The 24,582-nt window shown below is 47.7% G+C and overlaps 1 protein-coding gene across 1 annotated transcript; it reads left to right on the top strand.

Moving 5' to 3' along the window:
• Positions 1-10,680: 10,680 nt before the first annotated feature.
• On the top strand, positions 10,681-21,991 carry B9D2 (B9 domain containing 2). Its single transcript, XM_040323260.1, has 4 exons — positions 10,681-10,819; positions 15,606-15,695; positions 17,461-17,586; positions 21,420-21,991. Exons 2-4 carry the CDS (start codon positions 15,608-15,610, stop codon positions 21,731-21,733), a joined length of 528 nt encoding a protein of 175 aa, XP_040179194.1. The 5' UTR covers positions 10,681-10,819; positions 15,606-15,607; the 3' UTR covers positions 21,734-21,991.
• The last annotated feature ends 2,591 nt before the right edge of the window (positions 21,992-24,582 follow it).

The following is a 24,582-nucleotide window of genomic DNA, read 5'->3' as shown; positions in this document are numbered from 1 at the left end:
CCCATGGACGGCACATGCGCCGTTCAAAACATACGTAATTTATGTGGGGTCAAGTAAAATTAACATAAAACACGCCCACATCTTTATCATATGAATTCCGCGCCCTTACGCCGGCAGATTTACGCTACACAGACGTAACTTTAGAGGCAATTGCTTTGTGAATACAGAACTTGCCTCTCAAAGTTGCGGCGGCGTAGCGTTACTACGATACGCTACGCCTGCCTAAAATTACGATGCGCTACGTGGATCTGGCCCTAAGGGACCATCCACCTTATTACTGGAGACTACTGTGAGTAAAACTTCAGCAAGTGCCAAGTCAGGGAATCTGCAGGACAGCAGAGGTGATGCTTGTGGAGTGCCAAACCAGGGACCCAACGTGCCAGCAAGGCAAGGGTGAAGCTTGAAGAGTATCTGTGAGTGCCAAACCAGGGACCCAGCGGTGAAGTGGGGGTGACGCTTGAGTAAAATACTGAGTGCTAACAGTGGAAGAGCTCAGGGCATCCAGTGTCTATTGGATCTGAAGTCTAGTGAGAGAGACTGGGAGCTCATTGAGTGAAGACCCACAGTGAGTGATTGTGGAGTAAGCGGAGAACTGTACGAGTTGTAAATAGTTTTGATACAATTACAGTTAGTAACTTCTACAAGACTGTTGCCATAGGAGACAGCGTCCTACCTATACAGAAGTGGTGTCCAGCTGGAGGCCTTCACCTGCATAGCTGTCTACCTATAGAAGTCTCAGAGTCTGCCAATTAACATTGCATCTACCTAAGGGTGTCCTGGCCCTAACCCTCTCTCCCACTGTTCTGTTTAAGAGACACTAAGGCCCGGATTCACAAAGCACTTACGCCGACGTATCTCGAGATACGCCGCATAAGTGCAAATATGCACCGTCGTATCTATGCGCCGTGCCCACAAACTGAGATACGCCTGAAAATAGGCTTCATCCGACCGACGTAACTTGCCTACGCCGGCGTATCGTGGGCGCATATTTACGCTGGATGCATTTGGCGCTCCCATTGATTTTCTATTCGCAAATGAGGGAGATACGCCGATTCACAAACGTACGTCCGTCCGACGCAGTGCGCGTAAAGTCCTACGTCCGGCTCAAAGTTATGCCCCATAAAGGAGGTGTAACTCAGCAGCATCCATGCAAATGGCTGCACCAGGGAACACAAGCCGACGTATTTTACGCAGTTTACGTAGGACGTGAATATGACTAGGCGTAGGTTACGTTCATGCCGTAGGCAGTGATCCGGCGTATCTTAGGGTGTAGTTCCGACGTGATTCTGAGCATGCGCACTGGGATTCGTCCACGGGACGGCGCATGCGCCGTTTATTAAACGTATCTGTCTAAGACTCAGCCCATCATTTGCATGGGGTCACGCCTCATTTGCATAACTCACGCCCACTTCCACATACGCCGGCTTACGCCTAGGAAACCCAGCGCAGATTTGACTTACGCCTGTCGGATCTACTGAATATCTATGCGTAACTGATTCTATGAATCAGTCGCATAGATACGATGGCGCTAGGCAGAGATACGACGGCGTATCTGGAGATGCGCCGTCGTATCTCTTTTGTGAATCTGGGCCATTGTGTTTTTTTTCAAAATTGTTACTCTTCTTTTGTTTATTGCGCAAAAAATTAAAACCGCAGAGGTGATCAAATACCACCAAAAGAAAGTGGTTCCCCTATGAAACTATGTTGGGGGATATATACTTTCCCTCCACTCAGGTTTAAAATTACACTAAGCTCCCTGATATATGCTGTGAAGTGTGACCTCAGATCCCCGCCCACTGTTGTCTGTAGTTCAAAAATGCTTTGGTAGCACTACCCCCGTAGGAGCTGCAGGTTATATTTTTGGGTGGCACATTACCTCTATGTTCTCGCTGTCCAGGGTGAAGATTTATTTGGGAGAACTTTAGAAGAAAAGAAGGATGAGGGGTGGAAGGGTAGGTAGGTTCAGTAGGTGCATAAGTAGGTTCATTGCCACTCTAGCCAGAGTGGGTATTGCTCTCCCTCTCACTGGCCTAGCAGCCGGGATGTCGCACAAATCAAAGTACAGTCTCTGCCACAGACCTTCCTATGTAGATGAGACACTTTTGGTCCGGAATCCCCTGCCACAGGATTCAGTACCCAGATCTCTTTAGCTTGGCTATAGATCCGACAGGCGACACTATCAAGCCTTTCGGTGTGCGGTGCATCCTTCGATGAAGTTTCCAGTCCTTCCCCTAAGGTACCAGTCTCTTGCATGGCCCTCTCCAGGATAGGTCCTCCCCTGGCTGCCTTCATCAAGTGGCTTCCTCCCACAGGACGGACAGCACAGGATCACCCTTTCAGCGCAGGCCCCAGCCAGACAACTGGGCCCACAAACGAAGCCGCAGCCCCGGGCCAACGTGGTCCTCGAACCGAGGATTCAGGACGCGCACCTCAGGCCAAGCGGGCCAAGAGGCATGGCGGATGACAGACCCCGCACCAATGGCGTCTATCCCTTAAAGGAGTTGTAAAGAAAATATTTTTTTTGGCTAAAATTAATGTCTGCAAGGTAGACAGACAGAATAGTGTAATGATTCTGTTAAAAAACGAGTAAATACCTATAAAATTCCTTCATCTATATCACCTCCGGCGTTCTAGTTTCTGTTCTCTCATTCACTTCCTGGTTTGCATCGCTCATTCATGTAAGAACTACATTTCCCAGTATGAACTGCGGCACGCCCAGTAATTCACACCTCCTTGAAGTCTCTAACATGTAGAGAGCGTCCTGCCGCACAGATGTAGTTCCCAGGAGGGGGTGAGCACGTCACTGACCACCGCAGTAAAGTCTCCCTTCACGGTGGTCAGTAACAATCAGACAAGCGGAAAGTGAACAGAACAGAGAAGAAATAGAGCAACTTCTGAGCAAAAACGAACAATGAGGAAGTAAAAAGAGGAATGTCTGCAGGTAAAGGATGCTTATTATGAAAAAAAAAAATTCCTTTACAACCCCTTTAAGCACCCCTCCCCAGCATGCACAGTGAGGTGACCACTCCCACTGATCTGTTGCTGAAAGGAACACTCAATACACCTTGACCTTGCTGCTGCCACCCTTGGCCTGGGGTGGTAATGACACCCCCAGGCGAGCAATGGTGGATACTCTCAGCACAGCCATGGCTGGAACAGAGGCTAAATTGCCCTTAATTACTCTGGTCTGAGCCAAATAACAGCTCCGACCCCCACTAAATTTAAAGCAGCGCCTGTTCAACAGGAGCAGGGCACTACATTTTGTAAATTATGGACTTTACATGGATGCAGTGTAGAGAAGAGTACAGTAGGATGATTTGTTTCATCTGTGTATCATCTGAGACCAGTCACTTCCCTGGGTATATGTGAGGGTTTACAACCACTTTAAGGAAAGGGTCAGAGCTTTTTTTCTCATAAAATAGGTGCAGGAACTCAACCACGACCCCGTTCACATTTCACAAACAGTTGAAGGGTCTTAAAGGGGCATTAAATACCAGGATTGCATTACATACAGAGTGCAGAGTTCAGGGGGGTTACACACAGAGTGCAGAGCTGTCACTTGTAAACACATAAACCAGACTTCTGTGTTTACAAGTGATTGTGGTGAGCAGACACCAAAGGGTCTGAGCCAGAGGTGGTGGAACTGAGTTCCCCCAAGTTCCCCCTGAAAAAAAGCCCTGGAAAGGGTTAATGGTCCGCTTTAATATTCTCACTTCTTCTTTGGCTCTCAGTTTCCTGCAGCAATAGAACAGGGAATGAAGAATATTTTACAGTTTTTTAATTAAAATCGAAATCCCCCTTTAAGTATATGTAAATGTCAATTTTTTATGTCCCCTCGAGTTGTCGGGGCTGGTATGTTTTTTTTGCAAAAAATAATAAAGGCTTCAAATGAGTTCTGCAATTCCTCAAAATTCCCTCTAAATGAAGGATTTTCACTCTAGCAGTGAGCTCAGCTCCGCAGAAATAATAGGATTTGGGCATGGCGGTGAGATAAGACACCGGGCAGTGTTACTGCGGGCCGTATAGCGAGCCCATTTAAACAGTTGAGTGATTACAATTAATTAGAAATATATTTCTCAGCATGCGCGGCGAGCATGAAGAGGATGTCCTGCAGCGGATTCCTGCCGATTTGCTGTAAATTTACGATATTATTTGGGTAAAATATGAATCAGGTGATTAGGTAAGTCTTACCAATGACTCGTTTCTTCTTTCTTTGGGACTGAGAACAGAGAATGATCCAAACCAATTACCATAAATCAGCATGTGTGCTTTTTCCCCTCTAATTTGATTGTTCCTTACGCTATTTTACAGCACATGGGATTAAAGAGAACCTGTCGTTACAGAAAAAATACCGGCTCTTCTGGGAGAATCCATTCCTGAATTTTGCACTGTAAACTAGCCCTGGAACAATCAATCATGGCATGTTCGTTAATCTGGAACTATTATGCAGCACAGATGGGGAATGGCTGCTTCAATCAGAGGCTTCTCCCATATAATATAAACAGAAAAGTCAGTGCTACTACCCAGGGGTCAAGTCCTGGGGGGAAAAGTGTGGGAACTCCCACCCAAGATCCACTCCCCACCAAAAAGAAAAAAAAAATTATACACTCATATGCATATATACTGTATTTCACACCCCTTTATATTACACAGCACCCTGCATCACTGGACCCCTTTACATTACACAGCACCCTGCATCACTGGACCCCTTTACATTACACAGCACCCTGCATCACTGGACCCCTTTACATTACACAGCACCCTGCATCACTGGACCCCTTTACATTACACAGCACCCTGCATCACTGGACCCCCTTACATTACACAACACCCTGCATCACTGGACCCCTTTACATTACACAGCACCCTGCATCATTGGACCCCTTTATATTACATAGCACCCTGCATCACTGGACCCCCTTACATTACACAGCACCCTGCATCACTGGACCCCTTTACATTACACAGCACCCTGCATCACTGGACCCCTTTACATTACACAGCACCCTGCATCACTGGACCCCCTTACATTACACAACACCCTGCATCACTGGACCCTTTTACATTACACAGCACCCTGCATCATTGGTCCCCTTTATATTACATAGCACCCTGCATCACTGGACCTCTTTACATTACACAGCACCCTGCATCACTGGACCCCTTTACATTACACAGCACCCTGCATCACTGGACCCCCTTACATTACACAACACCCTGCATCACTGGACCCCTTTACATTACACAGCACCCTGCATCATTGGACCCCTTTATATTACATAGCACCCTGCATCACTGGACCCCCTTACATTACACAGCACCCTGCATCACTGGACCCCTTTACATTACACAGCACCCTGCATCACTGGACCCCTTTACATTACACAGCACCCTGCATCACTGGACCCCCTTACATTACACAACACCCTGCATCACTGGACCCCTTTACATTACACAGCACCCTGCATCATTGGACCCCTTTATATTACATAGCACCCTGCATCACTGGACCTCTTTACATTACACAGCACCCTGCATCACTGGACCCCTTTACATTACACAGCACCCTGCATCACTGGACCCCCTTACATTACACAACACCCTGCATCACTGGACCCCTTTACACTACACAGCACCCTGCATCACTGGACCTCTTTACATTACACAGCACCCTGCATCACTGGACCCCTTTACATTACACAGCACCCTGCATCATTGGACCCCTTTATATTACATAGCACCCTGCATCACTGGACCCCCTTACATTACACAGCACCCTGCATCACTGGACCCCTTTTACATTACACTGCGACCTGCACCCCTTTACATTACACTGCACCTCTGAACCCCTTTACATTACACAGCACCCTGCATCACTGGACCCCCTTACATTACACAGCACCCTGCATCACTGGACCCCTTTACATTACACAGCACCCTGCATCACTGGACCCCCTTATATGTCAGGGAGAGAGAGGGGGGTCAGAGAGAGAGAGGGGGGGTCAGAGAGAAAGGGGGTGTCAGAGAGAGCTCAGGGGGAGAGAGAGAGCTCAGGGAAGAGAGGGAGAGGGGGGGTCAGAGAGAGGGAGCAGGATCTGGTCGGTGAACATGCTCTCTTACTTGGAATGGTTCCCAGGGGCTGGCTCAGTGTGGATGCTTGTTTTTAATCTTTCCGCCCACCTCCCCTTCTTCACAGACGGGCACACAGGAGGGACGGGACTCGGGAGTGTGAAGCACTGAAGCTGCTTGGGACTTGGGAGATTGGATTGGATGGACCACACAAGGGGGGCGGGACTTGGGAGAAGTCGGAGAGCGGAGAGGGGGGAGGGATTGCTGGACAGTACACATAGAAGAGCGCCCTGCTGGAGGGGGGCCAGGTGATTTCTGGAAACATGAAAGAGCAGAGAGCCGCGCAGGGGGGGGGGGGACACTCTGCTCTTTCATGTTTCCAGAAATCACACTGCGCCGCCACCTGACACTGCCTGACACAACTCTTCTGCTCGAGTCCTGCAACGGGAACGGCGTCCCTGCTGCAAAAATAGTTCCCGCAGGACTCGAGCCCTGCTACTACCCATACACCACATAGACGGGTTGCACAGTGGTGTAGTGGGTAGCACTCTCACCTAGCAGTAAAAAGGGTCGCTGGTTTGAATCCCGACCAAGACACTATCTGCCCGGAGTTTGCATGTTCCTGCGTGGGTTTCCTCCGGTACTCCGATTTCCTCCCACACTCCAAAGCCATGCTGATAGGTTAATTGGCTTCTGTCTAAAATTGGCCCTAGTATATGAATGTGAGTTAGGGACCTTAGATTGTAAGCTCCTTGAGGGTAGGGACCGATGTGAATGTATATGTAAAGCGCTGCGTAAATTGACAGTGCTATATAAGTACCTAAATAATAATAACAGATAGCAGAGCTCCCGGGTGCTCGATCCACAGTTGCTGACTGAGTAGTGTAATGAGGAAACGATGATCCGCACTCCTGTAGTTGCTCTTTAAAAAATGTGTGTTTTTATTTAGGGCTGTGGAAATGAAAGATTAATTCCTCGATTAATCGTTAATTATTTTGATCGATCAAAATACTTTTGATCAGTACTAGTGGTGCAACGGATCGTAAATGATCCGTGATCCGAGCGGGTCACCATATGTGGATCGGCACACCACGTGATCTGCGTAGCTCCGCTGCTGCCTCGGCCATAGGAAAGGCCGTGGCTTTAGCCTAGCTCCCAAAGCGACGGCCATCTTGGTCCACCCGGCGGCGGCCTAGGTGAGCCTAGAGCGGCATGCTGACGTCATCACCCGGCCTCAACTGCTCGTGTTTGGCCGGCTTCTCTGGTAAGTCTAAGCAAGCACTAATCTTCCTATACAGTGGGGAGATGTGGACAGTGGGGAGATGTCTGTGGATATTACAGTGGGGGAGATGTCTGTGGATATTACAGTGGGGGAGATGTCTGTGGATATTACAGTGGGGGAGATGTCTGTGGATATTACAGTGGGGGTGATTGTCGATATTACAGTGGGGGAGATGTCTGTGGATATTACAGTGGGGGAGATGTCTGTGGATATTACAGTGGGGGGATGTCTGTGGATATTACAGTGGGGGAGATGTCTGTGGATATTACAGTGGGGAGATGTCTGTGGATATTACAGTGGGGGAGGTGTCTGTGGATATTACAGTGGGGGAGATGTCTGTGGATATTACAGTGGGGGAGATGTCTGTGGATATTGCAGTGGGGAGATGTCTGTGGATATTACAGTGGGGAGATGTCTGTGGATATTACCATGGGGGTGATTGTGGATATTACAGTGGGGGAGATGTCTGTGGATATTACAGTGGGGGTGATTGTGGATATTACAGTGGGGGCGATGTCTGTGGATATTACAGTGGGGGTGATTGTGGATATTACAGTGGGGGCGATGTCTGTGGATATTACAGTGGGGGAGGTGTCTGTGGATAATACAGTGGGGGAGATGTCTGTGGATATTACAGTGGGGGAGATGTCTGTGGATATTACAGTGGGGGAGATGTCTGTGGATATTACAGTGGGGAGATGTCTGTGGATATTACAGTGGGGGAGATGTGCAATATAATTATTCAAAATTAGTCGATTCATCTTTTTTTTTTAAATCGATTAATCGAACGCGAATATTTTAATCAGTAACAGCCCTATTTTTCTTGACAAGCTACAGTGAACAAATGCAAATCAGAGCAGTTGACGCGTTTCAGCCTACAAGGCCTTGTAGGTTGAAACGCGTCAACTGTTCTTATTTACGTTTGTTCACTGTGGCTTGTCAATAAAAACAACGATTTTTTAAAGAGCAAAGACCGAAGTGTGGATCATCTTTTCCTCACTCTCCCATATAAGTTCTGCAGGAACACAGCCACTGCTCACAATTAGATAGCCGCGCGTGTGCAGGATCACAGCCTTGAATGCAGACAGTGTGCATTCGGGGGCCATGCACCCACACAGCTGTCACATTGGGAGCAGCAACTGTGTCCGTGCAGCTGCTGCATCCTACTTGATATGAATGGGATGTCCTGCATGGGGATGCACAGAATAACTGTTCACATCCCAGTGTGGGCAAACACGGAAGGGCAGAGAGAGAAAGTGGGGGGAGAGAGAGAAAGAGGGGTGAGAAAGAGGGGGGTGAGAGAGAGAAAAGGAGGGGGTGAGAGAGAGAGAGAGAGAAAAAAAGAGGGGTGAGAGAGAGAGAAATTAGGGGGTGAGAGAGAGAGAAATTAGGGGGTGAGAGAGAGAGTGAGAAGGAGGGTGGAGAGAGAGAGAAAGAGGGGGTGAAAGAGAGAGAAATAAAGAGGGTGGAGAGAGAGAGAGAGAGAGAGAGAGAGAGAGAGAGAGAGAGAGAGAGAGAGAGAGAGAAAAAGAGAGAGAGAGAGAAAGAGGGTGGTGTGAGAGAGAGAAAGAGGGTAAGAGAGAGAGAACAAGGGGGTGAGAGAGAGAAAGAAAGAGGGTGGTGAGAGAGAGAGAGAAAGGAAGAGGGTGGTGAGAGAGAGAGAGAAAGGAAGAGGGTGGTGAGAGAGAGAAAGAAAGAGGGTGGTGACAGAGAGCGAGAGAAAGAAAGAGGGTGGTGAGAGAGAGAGAGAGGGGGTGAGAGAGAGAAATAAAGTAAGACCGGGAGAAAGAGGGAAATGAGAGAAAGAGAGGGGTGAGAGAGAAAGACGGGATAAGAGAAAAAGGGGGTGAAAGAGAGAAAGATGGACACCTGATGTAAGGAGGGACTCCGCTGGGGCATCTGATGTAAGGAGGGACTCCGCTGGGGACGCCTGATGTAAGGAGGGACTCCGCTGGGGAAACCTGATGTGAGGAGGGACTCCGCTGGGGACACCTAATGTAAGGAGGGACTCCGCTGGGGACACCTAATGTAAGGAGGGACTCAGCTGGGGACACCTGATGTAAAGAGAGACTCCGCTGGGGACGCCTGATGTAAGAAGGGACTCCGCTGGGGGCACCTGCTGTAAGGAGGGACTCTGCTAGGGGCACCTGATGTAAGGAGGGACTCTGCTGGGGGCGCCTGATGTAAGAAGGGACTCTGCTGGGGACACCTGATGTAAGGAGGGGCTCTGCTGGGGACACCTGATGTAAGGAGGGACTCCGCTGGGGACACCTGATATAAGGAGGGACTCTGCTAGAGGCACCTGATGTAAAGAGGGACTCTGCTGGGGACGCCTGATGTAAGGAGGGACTCTGCTGGGGACGCCTGATGTAAGGAGGGACTCTGCTGGGGACACCTGATGTAAGGAGGGACTCCGCTGGGGACACCTGCTATAAGGAGAGACTATGCTGGGGGCACCTGATTTAAGGAGGACCTCCAATGGGGACGCCTGATGTAAGGAGGGACTCCGCTGGGGGCACCAGTCGTATGGAGGGACTCCGCTGGGGACGCCTGATGTAAGGAGGGACTCTGTTGGGGACACCAGATATAAGGAGAGACTCTGCTGGGGGCACCTGATGTAAGGAGGACCTCCGCAAGGCACACCTGATGCAGGGGACGCCTGATGTAAGGAGGACCTCCGCTGGGAATGTCTGATGTGAGAAGGGACTCGGATGGGGACACCTGATGTAAGGAGGGACTCTGCTGGGGATACCTGATGTAAGGAGGGACTCCGCTGGGGGCACCTGATGTAGGGAGGGACTTTGCTGGGGACGCCTGATGTAAGGAGGGACTCCGCTGGGGGCACCTGATGTAAGGAGGGACTCTGCTGGGGACACCAGATATAAGGAGTGACTCTGCTGGGGGCAACTGATGTAGGGAGGGACTCTGCTGGGGACGCCTGATGTAAGAAGAGACTCTCCTGAGGGCACCTGATAGAAGGAGGGACACAGAACACTTTTCTTTCCTCGCTGCGTCCCGCCTTCAAACAAATGCCCTGCACCCTAATTATAGCAAGACTCCTACAGACAAAAAAGTGTCCCTATAAATATTTTGCAATGTTGGCAACTATAAAAGGGCAGAACAAAATTGGACAGATGGGAGCCATAATTCCTAATGCTCACACCACATAAGTTATCTGGATGCAGGTTTCTTATTTGTTTTTATTCGTTTCAGATAGCTGCCCTCACACGACAATGAGATTCATGGTCCACATGCCCTCACTTAACATGGCAGCGCACGCTTCATATCAGAAACACCTTATCTGACCTCACTTCCTCGGCTGTCGCTGCCCATCCATGGCGTATTTCCGCTCTGGCTCTGGTAGGGAAGGGCGCCTTCTCGGGTTGCCAAGCAACGGCTGAAATCTTAGCGAAGCTCCCGAAGTAACGGCCGGTGTACTTATGTACCGGATCGGTGTGTGATTGAGGGGTATGTGTACCGGAGGGGATGGGGATGACTGGTAGTTATAGAGCTTTTCATGTATGGCCAATTCACAGCACACCGATCTGCTGCGGTTAGACGAATACAATTGTTCTAATGGTTTTAGGCCTCTTGCACACAGGAAGACTAAAAACGTTATGGGGCAATCAGCATTTTTTTTTTACTGATCTAAATGCATCCCATTGTATTTAATGGGCCTGCGCACACAGACACGCCAATCTGCGCAGACATCAGTAAAAAGAAATCTGCGTTTCCGCGCGTACACCACCTTCCATCAATGTTTACACGCATGTATGCGTCCGTGTGAATCCCCGCAAGTTCTACGCCGAACGCTCCCTTTGTGTTTTTTCTGCCGGGAATATCTGATATTCGTACATCAGTCCAAGTACGCGTTCTGCGTTTACATGCGTAAAATCTGCAGATGTATGGACAGCTCCGGACACAACTGCATCCTACTTTTTTTTTGTCTTTTTATCCATTTGTAGAGGCAGTTGTGTGTTCCGCCATGTTGATTCCTTTAGTGCTGCGCTAAAGTGCTTCTAAAGCCTTAATCACTTCCATACCGCGCCTATTCTGACGCTCCTCTGCTACGTGTAAAAATCTTTTTTTTTTGCTAGAATATTACTCAGAACGCTCAAACATTATGGCCCGGATCCACAAAGCACTTACGCTGGCGTATCTATTGATACGCCGCGTAAGTTCTAAGATGCCCAGTCATATCTTTGTTTTGTATCCACAAAACAAGATACGACTGAATGTGGGCTCGATCCGACTGACGTACGTCTTAGTACGCTGTTGGATCTTAGGTGCATATTTACGCTGGCCGCTAGGTGGCGCTTCCGTTGATTTCTGCGTAGAGTATGCAAATTAGCTAGATACATCGATCCACAAACGTACGTCCGCCCGGCACATTTTTTAACGTAGTTTACGTGAGGCTTTTTTCGGCGTAACGTTACCCCTGCTCTATGAGGCGTACGCAATGTTAAGTATGGACGTCGGGCCAGCGCCAAATTTTCCGTCGTTTGCGTAAAACGTTCGCGAATAGGGCTTTGCGCAAATTACGTTCACGTCGAAAGCATTGACTATTTGCGACGTGATTTTGAGCATGCGTACTGGGATACCCCCACGGACGGCGCATGCGCCGTTCAAAAAAAACGTCATTTACGTGGGGTCAAGTTGAATTTGCATAAAACATGCCCCCATCTTATTCATTTGAATTCCGCACCCTTACGCCGACACAATTACACTATGCCGCCGTAACTTACGGCGCAAATTCTTTGTGGATACGGAAAATACGCTGTAAGTTATGGCGGCGTAGTGTATCTGAGATACGCTACGCCTGCCTTAAAGATAGGCAGATCTTTGTGGATCCAGGCCTATATGTTTTTTTTTTTTTTAGCAGACACCCAAGGGAATAAAATGGCAGGCGTTGTAACTTTTTATGTTGCATCGTATTCGCGCAACAATTTTTCATTGTATATTTCAGATTCATGAATTCAAAAATAAAAAATAACGCTCTACACTGCGTTTATCACGGACAGTGAGAAATTCCCGATCTCTGCAGCCGCGAATCGGGACAATGTCTCACTGCCTGTGATTAGCGCAGCGCAGTGCTAACTTTCTGGCGGGCTCTGCACGTGGGCTGTGCGAACACGCCGGCGCTCATCCTTATTAAAAATTTCCATAGGTGACACTTTAACATTTACAGGTTACCAGTTTAGAGTTACAGAGGAGGTGCATGACAGGTCCTCTTTATGGAGAGATGAGAGGTCTATAAGCCCCCACATCTCTCCTCCAGGCTGGAAAGCATCAGATCAAAAAAATAAGACCGATCTGAAGCTTTCCATCCGTGGGCGGGCCTCCGACGGTCATAAAGATGACTGGAAATCTCTATTAGAGGTCGACCGATATATCGGCAGGCCGATATTTGGCCGTTTTGGATAAATCGGCATCGGCCGATTTTTATCCAAATCAGGCTGATATTTTACAATTCCCGCTAGCGGTGCCACGGATCCGGAGTTAGGCCGAAGCCGCAGCCGCAGCCTTTCCTGATGCTGTGACCGCGGCGGCAATCCGCGGATTCCTGCCGCGGTCACAGCATTAGGAAAGAGCGCGGCTTTGGCCTAGCTCCGGAGCCGCGGCCATCTTGGTACACCCAGCGCGGGGTCCTTCCTCTGTTTACACCCACAGAGGAGGAGGGGCCCGTGCTCGTGGGACACTCTGGTGTCTGTACTACGGGGGGCAGGGGGGGGGGGTGTCAATACTGGAGGAAGACTGGATTTGGGAGACCTTGCCGGGAAGACTCTGACTGCATGCTTGATTGGCAGACCTGACTGAGGAGTGGTAATATTAGATGTGCTAGCTAGCTAGAATTTCAGTTGATGATTGCTTAAAGTGGTTGTAAACCCACTTTTTTTACTTTTACCTACAGGTAAGCTTATTATAAGGCTTACCTGTAGGTATAAAGAATATCTCCTAAACCTGCACGGTTTAGGAGATGTTCCCCCTCGCAATGCGCCGCATGCGCAGGGGGGATCTACGGCGAAAGGACCGGCAGCCGCCGGACCTTGCCGAGTTTTAAATCTCCTGCGCGCACGCAGGAGCGGCAATACCTGGAAGACACGCCGAGGCAAGATGAAATCTCGCTCGGCGTGGACCAGGTACGTGCTACACACCTTGTTCCGAGGTAAGTATTTCATAATGAGCTTATATGCGGTGCATATTAGCTCATTATGACTTTTGCCTTGCCGGAGAAAAAAATTAAAAAAAATTTCATGCGGGTTTACAACCGCTTTAAATATTGTTCTGGGTTTGATAGGTATTTGTCTTCTTAGATGCAGAGGCTGTAATATTAGCCAGCATTGAGTGTTGCTGGTACAGGTCTGTAATGTTTATACCTCTAAAGTATTGTAATTTATGTAATATTTTATGTAATATTTATTTTTGTCAGACTGAGATGTTCATGTTAATTCTAGGTACAATATAACCTTTTTTGCCTACAGTTTTTGTTGTGTTTCACTTCTGACCTACTGTACTGAGGGGGGCATTGCTCGGTGCGCGTGCCCGGTGGCCGCGATGTCCACCGGGCACCCGCGATTGCCCGCAATCATGGCAGGACTGTGGATCTGTGTGTGTAAACACACAGATCCATGTCCTGTCAGCGGTGAGGAGGCTGATGTGTGTTCCCAGTACAGAGGAACACTCATCGGTCTCCTCCCCTTGTGAGTCCCCCTGCCCCTACAGTTAGAATCTCTCACTAGGGAACATACTTAACCCCTTCAGCGCCCCCTAGTGTTAACCCGTTCCCTGACAGTGACATTTACACAGTAGTCAGTGCAGTTTTATAGCACTAATCACTGTATAAATGTGAATGGTCCCAAAATTGTGTCAAAAGTGTCCGATATGTCCGTTGCAAACCAATCAATATATGCTTATCGCGATTTTTTTTTTTTTTTTTTGTCTTTTACCAAAAATATGTAGAAGAATACATATCGGCCTAAACTGGGGAAAAATTTTGATTTTTTTGGGGATATTTATTATAGCAAAAAGTAAAAAATATTGATTTTTTTTTTTGCAAAATTGTCGCTCTATTTTTGTTTATAGCGCAAAAAAATATAAATCACAGAGGTGATTAAATACCACCAAAAGAAAGCTCTATTTGTGGGGAAAAAAAGACATCAATTTTGTTTGGGAGCCACGTCGCACGACCGCGCAATTGTCAGTTAAAGCGACGCAGTGCCAAATCGCAAAAAGTGCTCTGGTAAGGAAGGGGGTAAATTGTTCTGGAGCTGAAGTGGTTAATAATTTGTTTTTATTTATTTTAAACTGGAATTTTCAGTTTTGGCCAAGTGCATCCTGAATTTTCGTTTTTCGTTCCGGCACCAAAATTTCCATTCGGTACACCTCTCTACTGCTTTCGCCTGCCAGGAGGAAAGCGTTGAGGGCCAGATTCACAAAGGGGATACGACGGCGTATCTCCTGATACGCCGTCGTATCTCTGTTTCTATCTATGCGACTGATTCATAGAATCAGTTACGCATAGATAGCCAGAAGATCCGACAGGTGTAATTGTTTTACACTGTCGGATCTTAGGATGCAGTACCGCGGCCGCCGCTGGGGGGAGTTCGCGTCGTAAACCAGCGTCGGGTATGCAAATTAGGAGTTACGGCGATCCACGACGGATTTTCGCGTTCGCTATGTTGCCGCTAGTCTAGTTTCCCGTCGCAAATTTAGTCGTCGTTTTGGGTGCCCTAACTTTAGTCAGCAATCGTATTGCTGTCTAAAGTATGGCCGTCGTTCCCGCGTCGAAATTTAAAATTTAACGTCGTTTGCGTAACACGTCCGGGAATACGGAAGTACGCTACGCGCGTCGCCGTTCGAAAAAATCACGACGCGCAAAGCACGACGGGAATTGCGAAACGGAGCATGCGCAGTAGGTCCGGCGCGGGAGCGCGCCTAATTTAAATGGCACACGCCCATTTGAATTGGCCCGCCTTGCGCCGGAGGCCGCCGGCGTAGTTTTCATCGCAAGTGCTTTGTGAATCAGGCACTTGCGATGAAAACTTGCGGCGGTGTAACGTATCTACGATACATTACGCCGCCGCGATTCTACGTGAATCTGGCCCTTAGTGTGCATGAGGCCTAAATGTAGCTAAACTGAACCTGAAAGAAGATCAGTAAAAGTTATGTACGTGTTTACAAATGTTCTATAAACGCATGTCGGTGTGAATGTGACGTTGGCGCTGATGATATGCTCCCTCTCTTCTTTTCACAGCGATGGCAGAAGTACACATTATCGGACAGATCGTCGGGGCGAGTGGTTTCCCGCAGCACAGTCTGTTTTGCAAATGGGGTGTACACACAGGTATACTTCTGATTTCCTGTTATATAATAAAAGCCTACATTACATAGAAAAAAAATCAGCAAAATTGACATTACTTAGTATTATTGGGATGAGTTCCTTGTAGTGCGGTCTCCTGGTTTAGTTGAACTATCTTTCTGTGAATGGCAGAGGTGGGTGGAAAGGGGGGGGGCACAGTTGGCCATCTTGATAAGTGCCTTTACAGCTCTCTGCGGCATCTGAAGATTATGATGGAAGGGATAAGGGGCGGAAACATTTTAGTTAAACCAGGAGACAGCAGCACAAGGGTGAAGTGAAACGCGTCGGGGTCGTGGCCTGGCTGGAGTACAGGCCGAGGCTGTCATTCATTTCATGCATATGGATCTGCTTCATGATGTGCGGTTTATGGATCTTCTGCAGTACATAACAAATATAGTATACATACAGCAGGGCTCGACAAATCCCGGGCGCCAGGTCGCCATGGCGACTAGAAATAGGGTCCTGGCGACTTGGCTTGGAAGGGGGCTTTGTGAGCTGGCGCCATCTGGTGGTGAGCCGTTGGTAATGACAAGTTATTACCACCAGATGTGTAAGCTGGCGCCATCTGGGGGTGGCCGTTGGTATTACAAGTTAAGCATTACAAGTTAAACAGCAATTCTAATGTTATTTTTCACTATTTTCACTGCCATCTTCTTCCCTCTAATTAGAACCCCCAAACATTATATATATTTTTTATCCTAACACCCTAGAGAATAAAATGGCGATCGTTGCAATACTTTCTGTCACGCCGTATTTGCGCAGCGGTCTTACAAGCGCACTTTTTTGGGAAAAAATTACACTTTTTTTAATTAAAAAATAAGACAACAGTAAAGTTATCCCCATTTTTATACCCAACATGTCACGCTTCAAAATTGCGTCCGCACGTGGAATGCCGACAAACTTTTACCCTTTAAAATCTTCATAGGCGACATACAGGTTGCATGTTTTGAGTTACAGAGGAGGTCTAGGGCTAGAATTATTGCTCTCGCTCTACCAATCGCGGCGATACCTCACATGTGTGGTTTGAACACCGTTTGCATATGCGGGCGCTGCTCACGTATATGTGTTTGCTTCTGCGCGCAAGCTCGTCGGGACGGGGTGCATTTTCTGGCTCCTAACTTTTTTAGCTGGCTCCTAGATTCCAAGCAAATTTGTCAAACCCTGACATACAGTATCTTACAAAAGTGAGTACACCCCTCACATATTTGTAAATATTTTATTCTATCTTTTCATGTGACAACACTGAAGAAATGACACTTTGCTACAGTAAGAGTACATATTATTTAGCACTGATCACTGTATTGGTGTCACTGGTTTCCAAAAAAGTGTTAAAAGTGCCTTCGTTGCCTGTGATTGGCTGCCGCCTTTGACAGCTTCTTGGCGGGATAGGTCAGATGGGTTCGGACTCGTGTCTGAACGTACCTGAGCTCATCACTGCTCCTAAACAAGCCGTTTTGTTTTTTGGAAATGTACTAAAAGATCTGCCTGTAGTATTTGGCGTGCATTTTTTATACACCACTATGAAGGGCATTTTTTATACACCACTATGAAGGGCATTTTTTATACACCACTATGAAGGGCATTTTTTATACACCACTATGAAGGGCATTTTTTATACACCACTATGAAGGGCATTTTTTATACACCACTATGAAGGGCATTTTTGGAAGTCCTCAAACTTCATCTGGAGAGAGTTGTAAGCGATGCATGTCTGTAAGCCTTATATACCTTTTTATTTATTTGAATTCAGGTGGAGCCTGGAAACTGCTGTCTGGGGTGGTGGAAGGTCAAACTCAGGTGGATAATCCTCAGAATGAAGAAATGGCATTTTGGTCACACCCAATTGACATACATTTTGCTACCAAAGGCTTACAAGGTAAGAGCTACACTGGGAGGGACAGACTCCAGGTCTTGGATCCCTTTTCATGTGTCCCTATGGGCTGTAAGGGGCAGGCTCCATGTATCGGCTCCCTGTGTCACCATGGGGTGTAAGGGGCAGGCTCCATGTCTCAGCTCTTTTCTCCCTGTGTCCCCATGGGATGTAAGGGGCAGGCTCCATGTCTCAGCTCCCTTCTCCCTGTGTCACCATGGGGTGTAAGGGGCAGGCTCCATGTCTCAGCTCCCTTCTCCCTGTGTCACCATGGGGTGTAAGGGGCAGGCTCCATGTCTCAGCTCCCTTCTCCCTGTGTCACCATGGGGTGTAAGGGGCAGGCTCCATGTCTCAGCTCTTTTCTCCCTGTGTCCCAATGGGATGTAAGGGGCAGGCTCCATGTCTCGGCTCCCTTCTCCCTCTGTCCCCATGGGCTGTAAGGGGCAGGCTCCATGTCTCGGCTCCCTGTGTCACTATGGGGTGTAAGGGGCAGGCTACATGTCTCGGCTCCCTGTGTCACCATGGGATGTAAGGGGCAGGCTCCATGTCTCAGATCCCCTCTCCCTGTGTCACCATGGTGTGTGAGGGGCAAGCTCTGTCTCAGCTCCCTGTGTCACCATCGGATGTAAGGGGCAGGCTCCATGTGTCGGCTCTTTTTTCTCCCTGTGGCACCATGGGGTGTAAGGGGCAGGCTCCATGTGTCGGCTCCCCTCTCCCTGTTTCACCATGGGGTGTAAAGGGCAGGCTCTATATCTCAGCTCTCTGTGTCACTATGGGGTGTAAAGGGGTAGGCTCCATGTGTCAGCTCCCTTCTCCCCTTAAGCAGCGTTTTTACTTTAGCGATATTGCCCCGTTTTTTGGCAATGGCATTTTTTCATTAAAATCACCTAAAAATGTCAAATGCAGCTAAACGTGACTTCACGCATATAGTTGTGTTTTTTGGCGTTTTTAATTCTAACAGCTTGTTTTTACTGCTCCTGGAAGCACAGCACAGGCTGTCATTTTTTTATTTTTTTATTTTTTAAACTGCCCCTAAACGCTTATGCCTCTGACAGTTTATGTGTGCATGGACACATAGGCTAACATGGAGGGACTTTTAGAGGCAGTTAAAAAAAAAAAAGTCAAACGTCTCTAACAGCAGCTGTAAAAACTTCCTGTGTACATGAACCCTTAAAGTGTAGTTCCACCCATAGAAAAAATAATAATTCAATACTGTGCAGGAAATAGTCTAAAAAAATAAACATTTGGAGAAAATATATTTTTTTACTTACCTTTTCACACAGCTGGGGTATACTGTGTCTCTGTTCGCCCCTACCTCAAAGCGCCGGGCCACGCCGGCCAGTAATTGAGGCCGCAGCATCCCTGTCTGTTTTCACTGCCATCTCTTTACCTCTAATTAGAACCCCTAAAACAATATATATATTTTTTATTCTAACACCCTCGAGAATAAATTGTCAGTCGTTGCAATACATTCTGTCACACCGTATTTGCGCAGCGGTCTTACAAGCGTACTTTTTGGGGAAAAAAATACTCTTTTTTTAATGAAATATAAGACACCAGTAAAGTTAGCCCAATTTTTTTTTTATATTGTGAAAGATAATGTTACGCCGAGTAAATTGATACCCAACATGGCACGCTTTAAAATTGCGTCCGCTCGTGGAATGGCGACAAAATTTTACCCTTTAAAATCTCCATAGGCGATGTTTAAAAACTTCTACACCTTGCATGATTTGAGTTACAGAGGAGATCTAGGGCTAGAGTTATTGCTCTCGCTCTATCAATCGCAGCGATTCCTCACATGTGTGATTTGAACACCGCTTTTATATGCGAGCGCTACACACCTATGTGTTCGCTTTTGCGCGCAAGCTCGGCGGGACAGGGCGCGTTCCTGGCTCCTAACTTTTTTAGCTGGCTCCTAGATTCCAAGCAAACTTGTCAAGCCCTGTCCTAAACCTCCACAGTTTAGGAGATATTTGCAAAAGAGACGGGAGCCGATGTCTATGGTGCAGGCGCACATTAGAAATGGCAATCGTGCCATTTCTAAAGGAGAACGTGCCGGCTCCCACTCGCATGACGTCAACACAGCTCCAGCCAATCACAGCACCGGAGCCGCGATACCCGTAAGGAAGAGGGTGGAAGATGGACGCTTCGCGGAGGTGATGAAATCGGGGACATCGCAGGCTTTGGTTTCGGGTAAGTGACACATAATGGGCTACTATGCGATGCATAATAGCCCATTATGCTTTACCTTTGCAGGGAAATAAAGAGGAATTAAAACCCATCAGGGTTTACTTCCTTTTTAAATGGCAAAATTGTAAACTTATGAAATGTTTAAAAAAAAAAAAAAAAATATATATATATATATATATATATATATATATATATATATATATATATATATATATATATATATATATATATATATATATATATATATATATATATATATATATATATATATATATATTAAATGTCGTGGAACTCTGCTTTAAGCGTTGAGGTTAGGGGAGCGGGGGGGGGGGGGGAGATTGCTCCTCTTCTTATAGTTCCCTTCTCCCTGTGTTACCCTGCATTGTTGGAGACGACTCTGTGTCTTATAGCACCTTATGGGGGTTATTTACGAAAGGCAAATCCACTTTGCACTACAAGTGCACTTGGAGGTGCAGTCACTGTAGACCTGAGTGAAAGATCTAAAACGAGGGGAAGCTCTGCTGATTTCATCATGTGGAAGCTAAAATGCTGTTTTTTCATTTTCCTTGCATGTCCCCCTCAGCTCTACAGTGACTGCACTTCCAAGTGCACTTGCAGTGCAAAGTGCATTTACCTTTTGTAAATAACCCCCTATGTCTCCATGCAGTTGAAGGAACACAAGGATAGTATCTGATCCTTGTAGCATCCTTCACACTGTAACTCTGGGGTGTATGTGGGACCCCATGTCTCTGGGGTGTATGTGGGACCCCATGTCTCTGGGGTGGGAGTGGCACACACATAGGCTCAGATTCACAAAGCACTTACGCCGACGTATAACACGTTACGCCGACGCAAGTGCCAATATGCGACAGGGTATGTGTGCGGCAGACCCACGAACCAACATGCGCCTAAAAACAGGCTACACCCCGCCGATGTAGCTTGCACACGCCGGCGTAGGGTGGGCGCACATATGGGCTGGGCGCATGGTGCTGCTCCCATTGATTAGCCATTCAAATATGCAAATGAGGGAAATACGCCGATTAACGAACATGCGTGTGCCTGGCGCATGCTACGCGAGATGCGCGTAAGTTGTACGTTGGCGTAAAGTTATTCCCAATAAATGAGGTGCAACCCGGCAACAGACATGCACAGGTCTGCACCAGGGAACACAAGCCGGCGTATTGTGCGTTGGACGTGTGTCTGGCTGGGCGTACGTTATGTTCACGGCGTACGCGGTGATCCGACATAGCTTAGGCAGTTGTGCCGGCGTGGTTGTGAGCAGGCGCAGGGGGGTCCTGTGTATACGTCTACGTCACGGCACATGCGCAGTTCGTGATACGTACCTGTCTGGCGCTCGGCCCATTATTTGCATGGGGTCACGCCCACTTCCACCTACGCCGGCGTGCGCCTTCGAAACCTACGCCACGCTGGCGCAGTTGCGTAGGTTTTGAAGGTGCACGCTGAATGCAATGCTTGCCTCTCCGCGCTACGTTGGCGTGGCGTACGGTGTGTGCATAATGTGCGCCTTGCTCTCTGTGAATCTGGGCCATAGTCTGTGTTTCATAGAAGCCTTCTGCCGGTGTCCCCCTGCAGTGTAAGTAACAAGTTTTGTGTGATAATGTGTAACCCTGATAATTCTCTCTCCTCAGGTTGGCCTAAGCTCCATCTCCAGGTTTGGCACCAAGACAGTTTTGGAAGGAATGAGCTTTACGGCTATGGCTTCCTTCATATCCCTTCCACCCCTGGCACTCACTCCCTGCTAACCCCCACATGGCGACCTTCGGGCACTTGGCAGGAGCAGATCTCCCAGATGTTTGTGGGTGGGGGACCTCAGCTGAAATCTCCAAGCCTCATCTATGGAGGTGCCGACCGCTACCGCCTACAGACTACAAGCATGGGGCAGGTTCACCTGGAACTAACGGTCATACACCGGAACTTTGAGCGCTACGGTGTGGAATGTTAGAGATTTGTTTTCATGGATCTTATCACACCAAAGATTCTCCAGAAGAACGCCTAATCTATTTTCTTCCGAACACAATACCTCAATATGTAGAGGGAAAGCTTCTAATCCGGCACTTTTTGTCTACAAGGTACTGCATACGTTTGGTACCTGTGTTATCAACCGATGGCCATAGTGACAACTATGATTTTTGTATTTTTTAATCTGTTGTGTTTTTATATTAATGTGTTTTTAATTCAAAAAATTATTTTAAATATTTTTGTACAGTAAAATGGTTTTTGAAAAAAGAATTTGTGTTTTGAGATTTTACTATCTACCGTATTTATCGGCGTATACCGCTCCTTTTCCCCCCTGAAAATAGGGGGAAAATCACGGGTGCACGCTATACGCCGATAGTGTACCTTTGGCTCGGAGGGGAAGGATGGGGACGAGCGCTGCCGAGTGCCGCCGGAATCCACGAGCCGTCTGTACTGTTTACTTGGCTCTAACGTCACGCGCACAGTCCCGCTTCCGCCACCGGCATTGGACAAGTGTTCTATCAATCACAGGAGCTGGTGCAATGCCGATGGCGGAGGCGGGACTTTGTGTGACTGCCGCCGAATGAACAGGAGATGACGGCTCGTGATTCCCTCACTCCATGAGAGAAGGTGAGGCTGCAAATAGGCACATAGGCTGCATGCATGTCACTGAATACTGGGGACAAAGTGCAGGAACAATAATAGACTGTTGGTAGTCCATTCAGAATGAACGGCCTGCCCTATCCCCAAAGCATGTTTACGTGAGATGGGGCACATAGGCTGCATTTAGGCACACTGACCACAAAATTTAAAAAAGTTTTTTTCCCTGAAACTTCCCTCCGAAATTGGGGTGCGCGTTATACGCCGATAAATACGGTAAATATGTTCATATTTTGCAATCTGATTATAAAACACTTGTACCGGTCACTGTACAAAGACATAGGGAGTGATCTACTAAAGTGAAATAGACTGCTGTTGCTTCAGAGCTTAGTAAATGAGCAGAAACTCTGCTGTCTTCCATCATCCAATCATGTGCAAGCAAAAATGCATTTTTTTTTCTTGCACGTGATTGGGTATTCCTTGTAAAGTGAAGCCTGAATTAGGACGGCTCACTTTATGTTGGCATATGGAAACGGAACAGAGCGCTCAGAGCAGGGCCACAGTGTATACACACCTCTGTCTAAACCCCCCCAAACCACCTGGTGTCTAATGCTGCGTACACACGATCATTTTTCGGGTTGTAAAAAATGACGTTTTTTTTTTTATGTCATTAAAAACGATCGTGTGTGGGCTTCAGAGCATTTTTCGGGTTCTGAAAAAAGGGCAAAAAAAAATTCGGACATGCTCTATTTTTTCACGACGTTTTTAACGTTGTCGTTTTTCGGGTTGTAAAAAATGGTCGTGTGTGGGCTTTAATGACGTGAAAAATCCGCGCATGCTCAGAAGCAAGTTATGAGACGGGAGCGCTCGTTCTGGTAAAACTACTGTTCGTAATTGAGTAAGCACATTCATCACGCTGTAACAGACAGAAAGCGCGAATCGTCTTTTACTAACACAAAATCGGCTAAAGCAGCCCAAAGGGTTGCGTCATCCGCATGGAACTTCCCCTTTATAGTGCCATCGTACGTATTGTACGCTAACCGCGCTTTGCTAGAGAATTTTTTTTTCACGATCGCGTATAGGCAAGGCCGTTTTAATGATCAGGTTGAAAAAAAACTTTGGCCCAGATTCAGGTACATTTGCGCGATATTTGCGGGGGAGCAGAGCAACAATTTTGCCCTGCGCCCCCGCAAATATTTTGCGCTGCCCTCGATTCACGAAGCAGTAGCTCCGTAAATTGCGAGGGCGCGCCGGCAAAATTTCCCGGCGTAAGCACGCGCAATGTAAATGATCCCGCCGGGGGCGGGAATCATTTAAATTAGGTGCGCTCCCGCGCCGAGCGCACAGCGCATGCTCCGTCGGGAAACTTTCCCGACGTGCATTGCGGCAAATGACGTCGCAAGGACATCATTTGCTTCAAAGTGAACGTGAATAGCGTCCAGTGCCATTCACGAATCACTTACGCAAACGACGTGAAATTCAAATTTCACGTCGCGGGAGCGGCGGCTATACTTTAGCATTGGCTGCCCCTACTATTAGAAGGGGCAGCCTTGCGCTAAAGTTGCCGTACGGAAACTCCGTACCTGGCTTGCGCAGGGCCCGCGCAAGTTTGTGAATCAGTGGTAGTATGCAATTTGCATACTACACGCTGATCACAATGGGAGCGGCCCACGCAAGAATGCAGCCTAAAATCTGCGTGGCATAAGAGCCTTATGCCGCGCAGATTTTAGGCTGCAGTCGGTGTAACGAGGTTCCTGAATCAGGAGCACTCGTTACACCGGAGCAAGTAAGCAATTGCGCCGTGTAACCTATGGTTACACGGGCGCAATTGCTTCTTGAATCTGGGCCTTTGTTTTTTCTAGAGCCTGAAAAACGTTGTTTTTTTACAACCCGAAAAATGATCGTGTGTACGCGGCATCAGACACTGTTGTCTACATAGCATCACTGGTTACTAGGACTCTGTGTGGCTGGGGGGGGGGGGGGGCTAAACATGCACTGAGTGAATGTTACACAGCCACCGACATTTATGTGAAGAGGTTCGATACAATTCTAAAGACTGCCTGTGACACTCTTTTATTAATTCCAGGATCCGAGTCTTATGGCCTGTACACACGATCCGAATATCATACGAAAAATGTCGTCCGAGGAAGAATCGTACGATAATCGGATCGTTAGTACAGAGCTTTTCGAGAGCCGATCATGACGGTTCATCTGATATTATTTTATCTGACAAGC

The sequence above is a fragment of the Rana temporaria genome, chromosome 9 (genome assembly GCF_905171775.1).
Source record: "Rana temporaria chromosome 9, aRanTem1.1, whole genome shotgun sequence".
Lineage (NCBI taxonomy): Eukaryota > Metazoa > Chordata > Amphibia > Anura > Ranidae > Rana > Rana temporaria.
Note: the sequence above shows the minus strand (reverse complement) of the source record. Positions and strands in the feature narration are given on the sequence as shown.

What these genes read in the sequence shown, in the direction of transcription:
- B9D2 (XM_040323260.1), top strand. Translation starts at nt 15,608, where the DNA reads ATGGCAGAAGTACACATTATCGGACAGATCGTCGGGGCGAGTGGTTTC. An exon ending in CAAATGGGGTGTACACACAG is followed by an intron (nt 15,696 to 17,460) that starts GTATACTTCTGA and finishes ATTTGAATTCAG; the next exon opens with GTGGAGCCTGGAAACTGCTG. An exon ending in TGCTACCAAAGGCTTACAAG is followed by an intron (nt 17,587 to 21,419) that starts GTAAGAGCTACA and finishes CTCTCTCCTCAG; the next exon opens with GTTGGCCTAAGCTCCATCTC.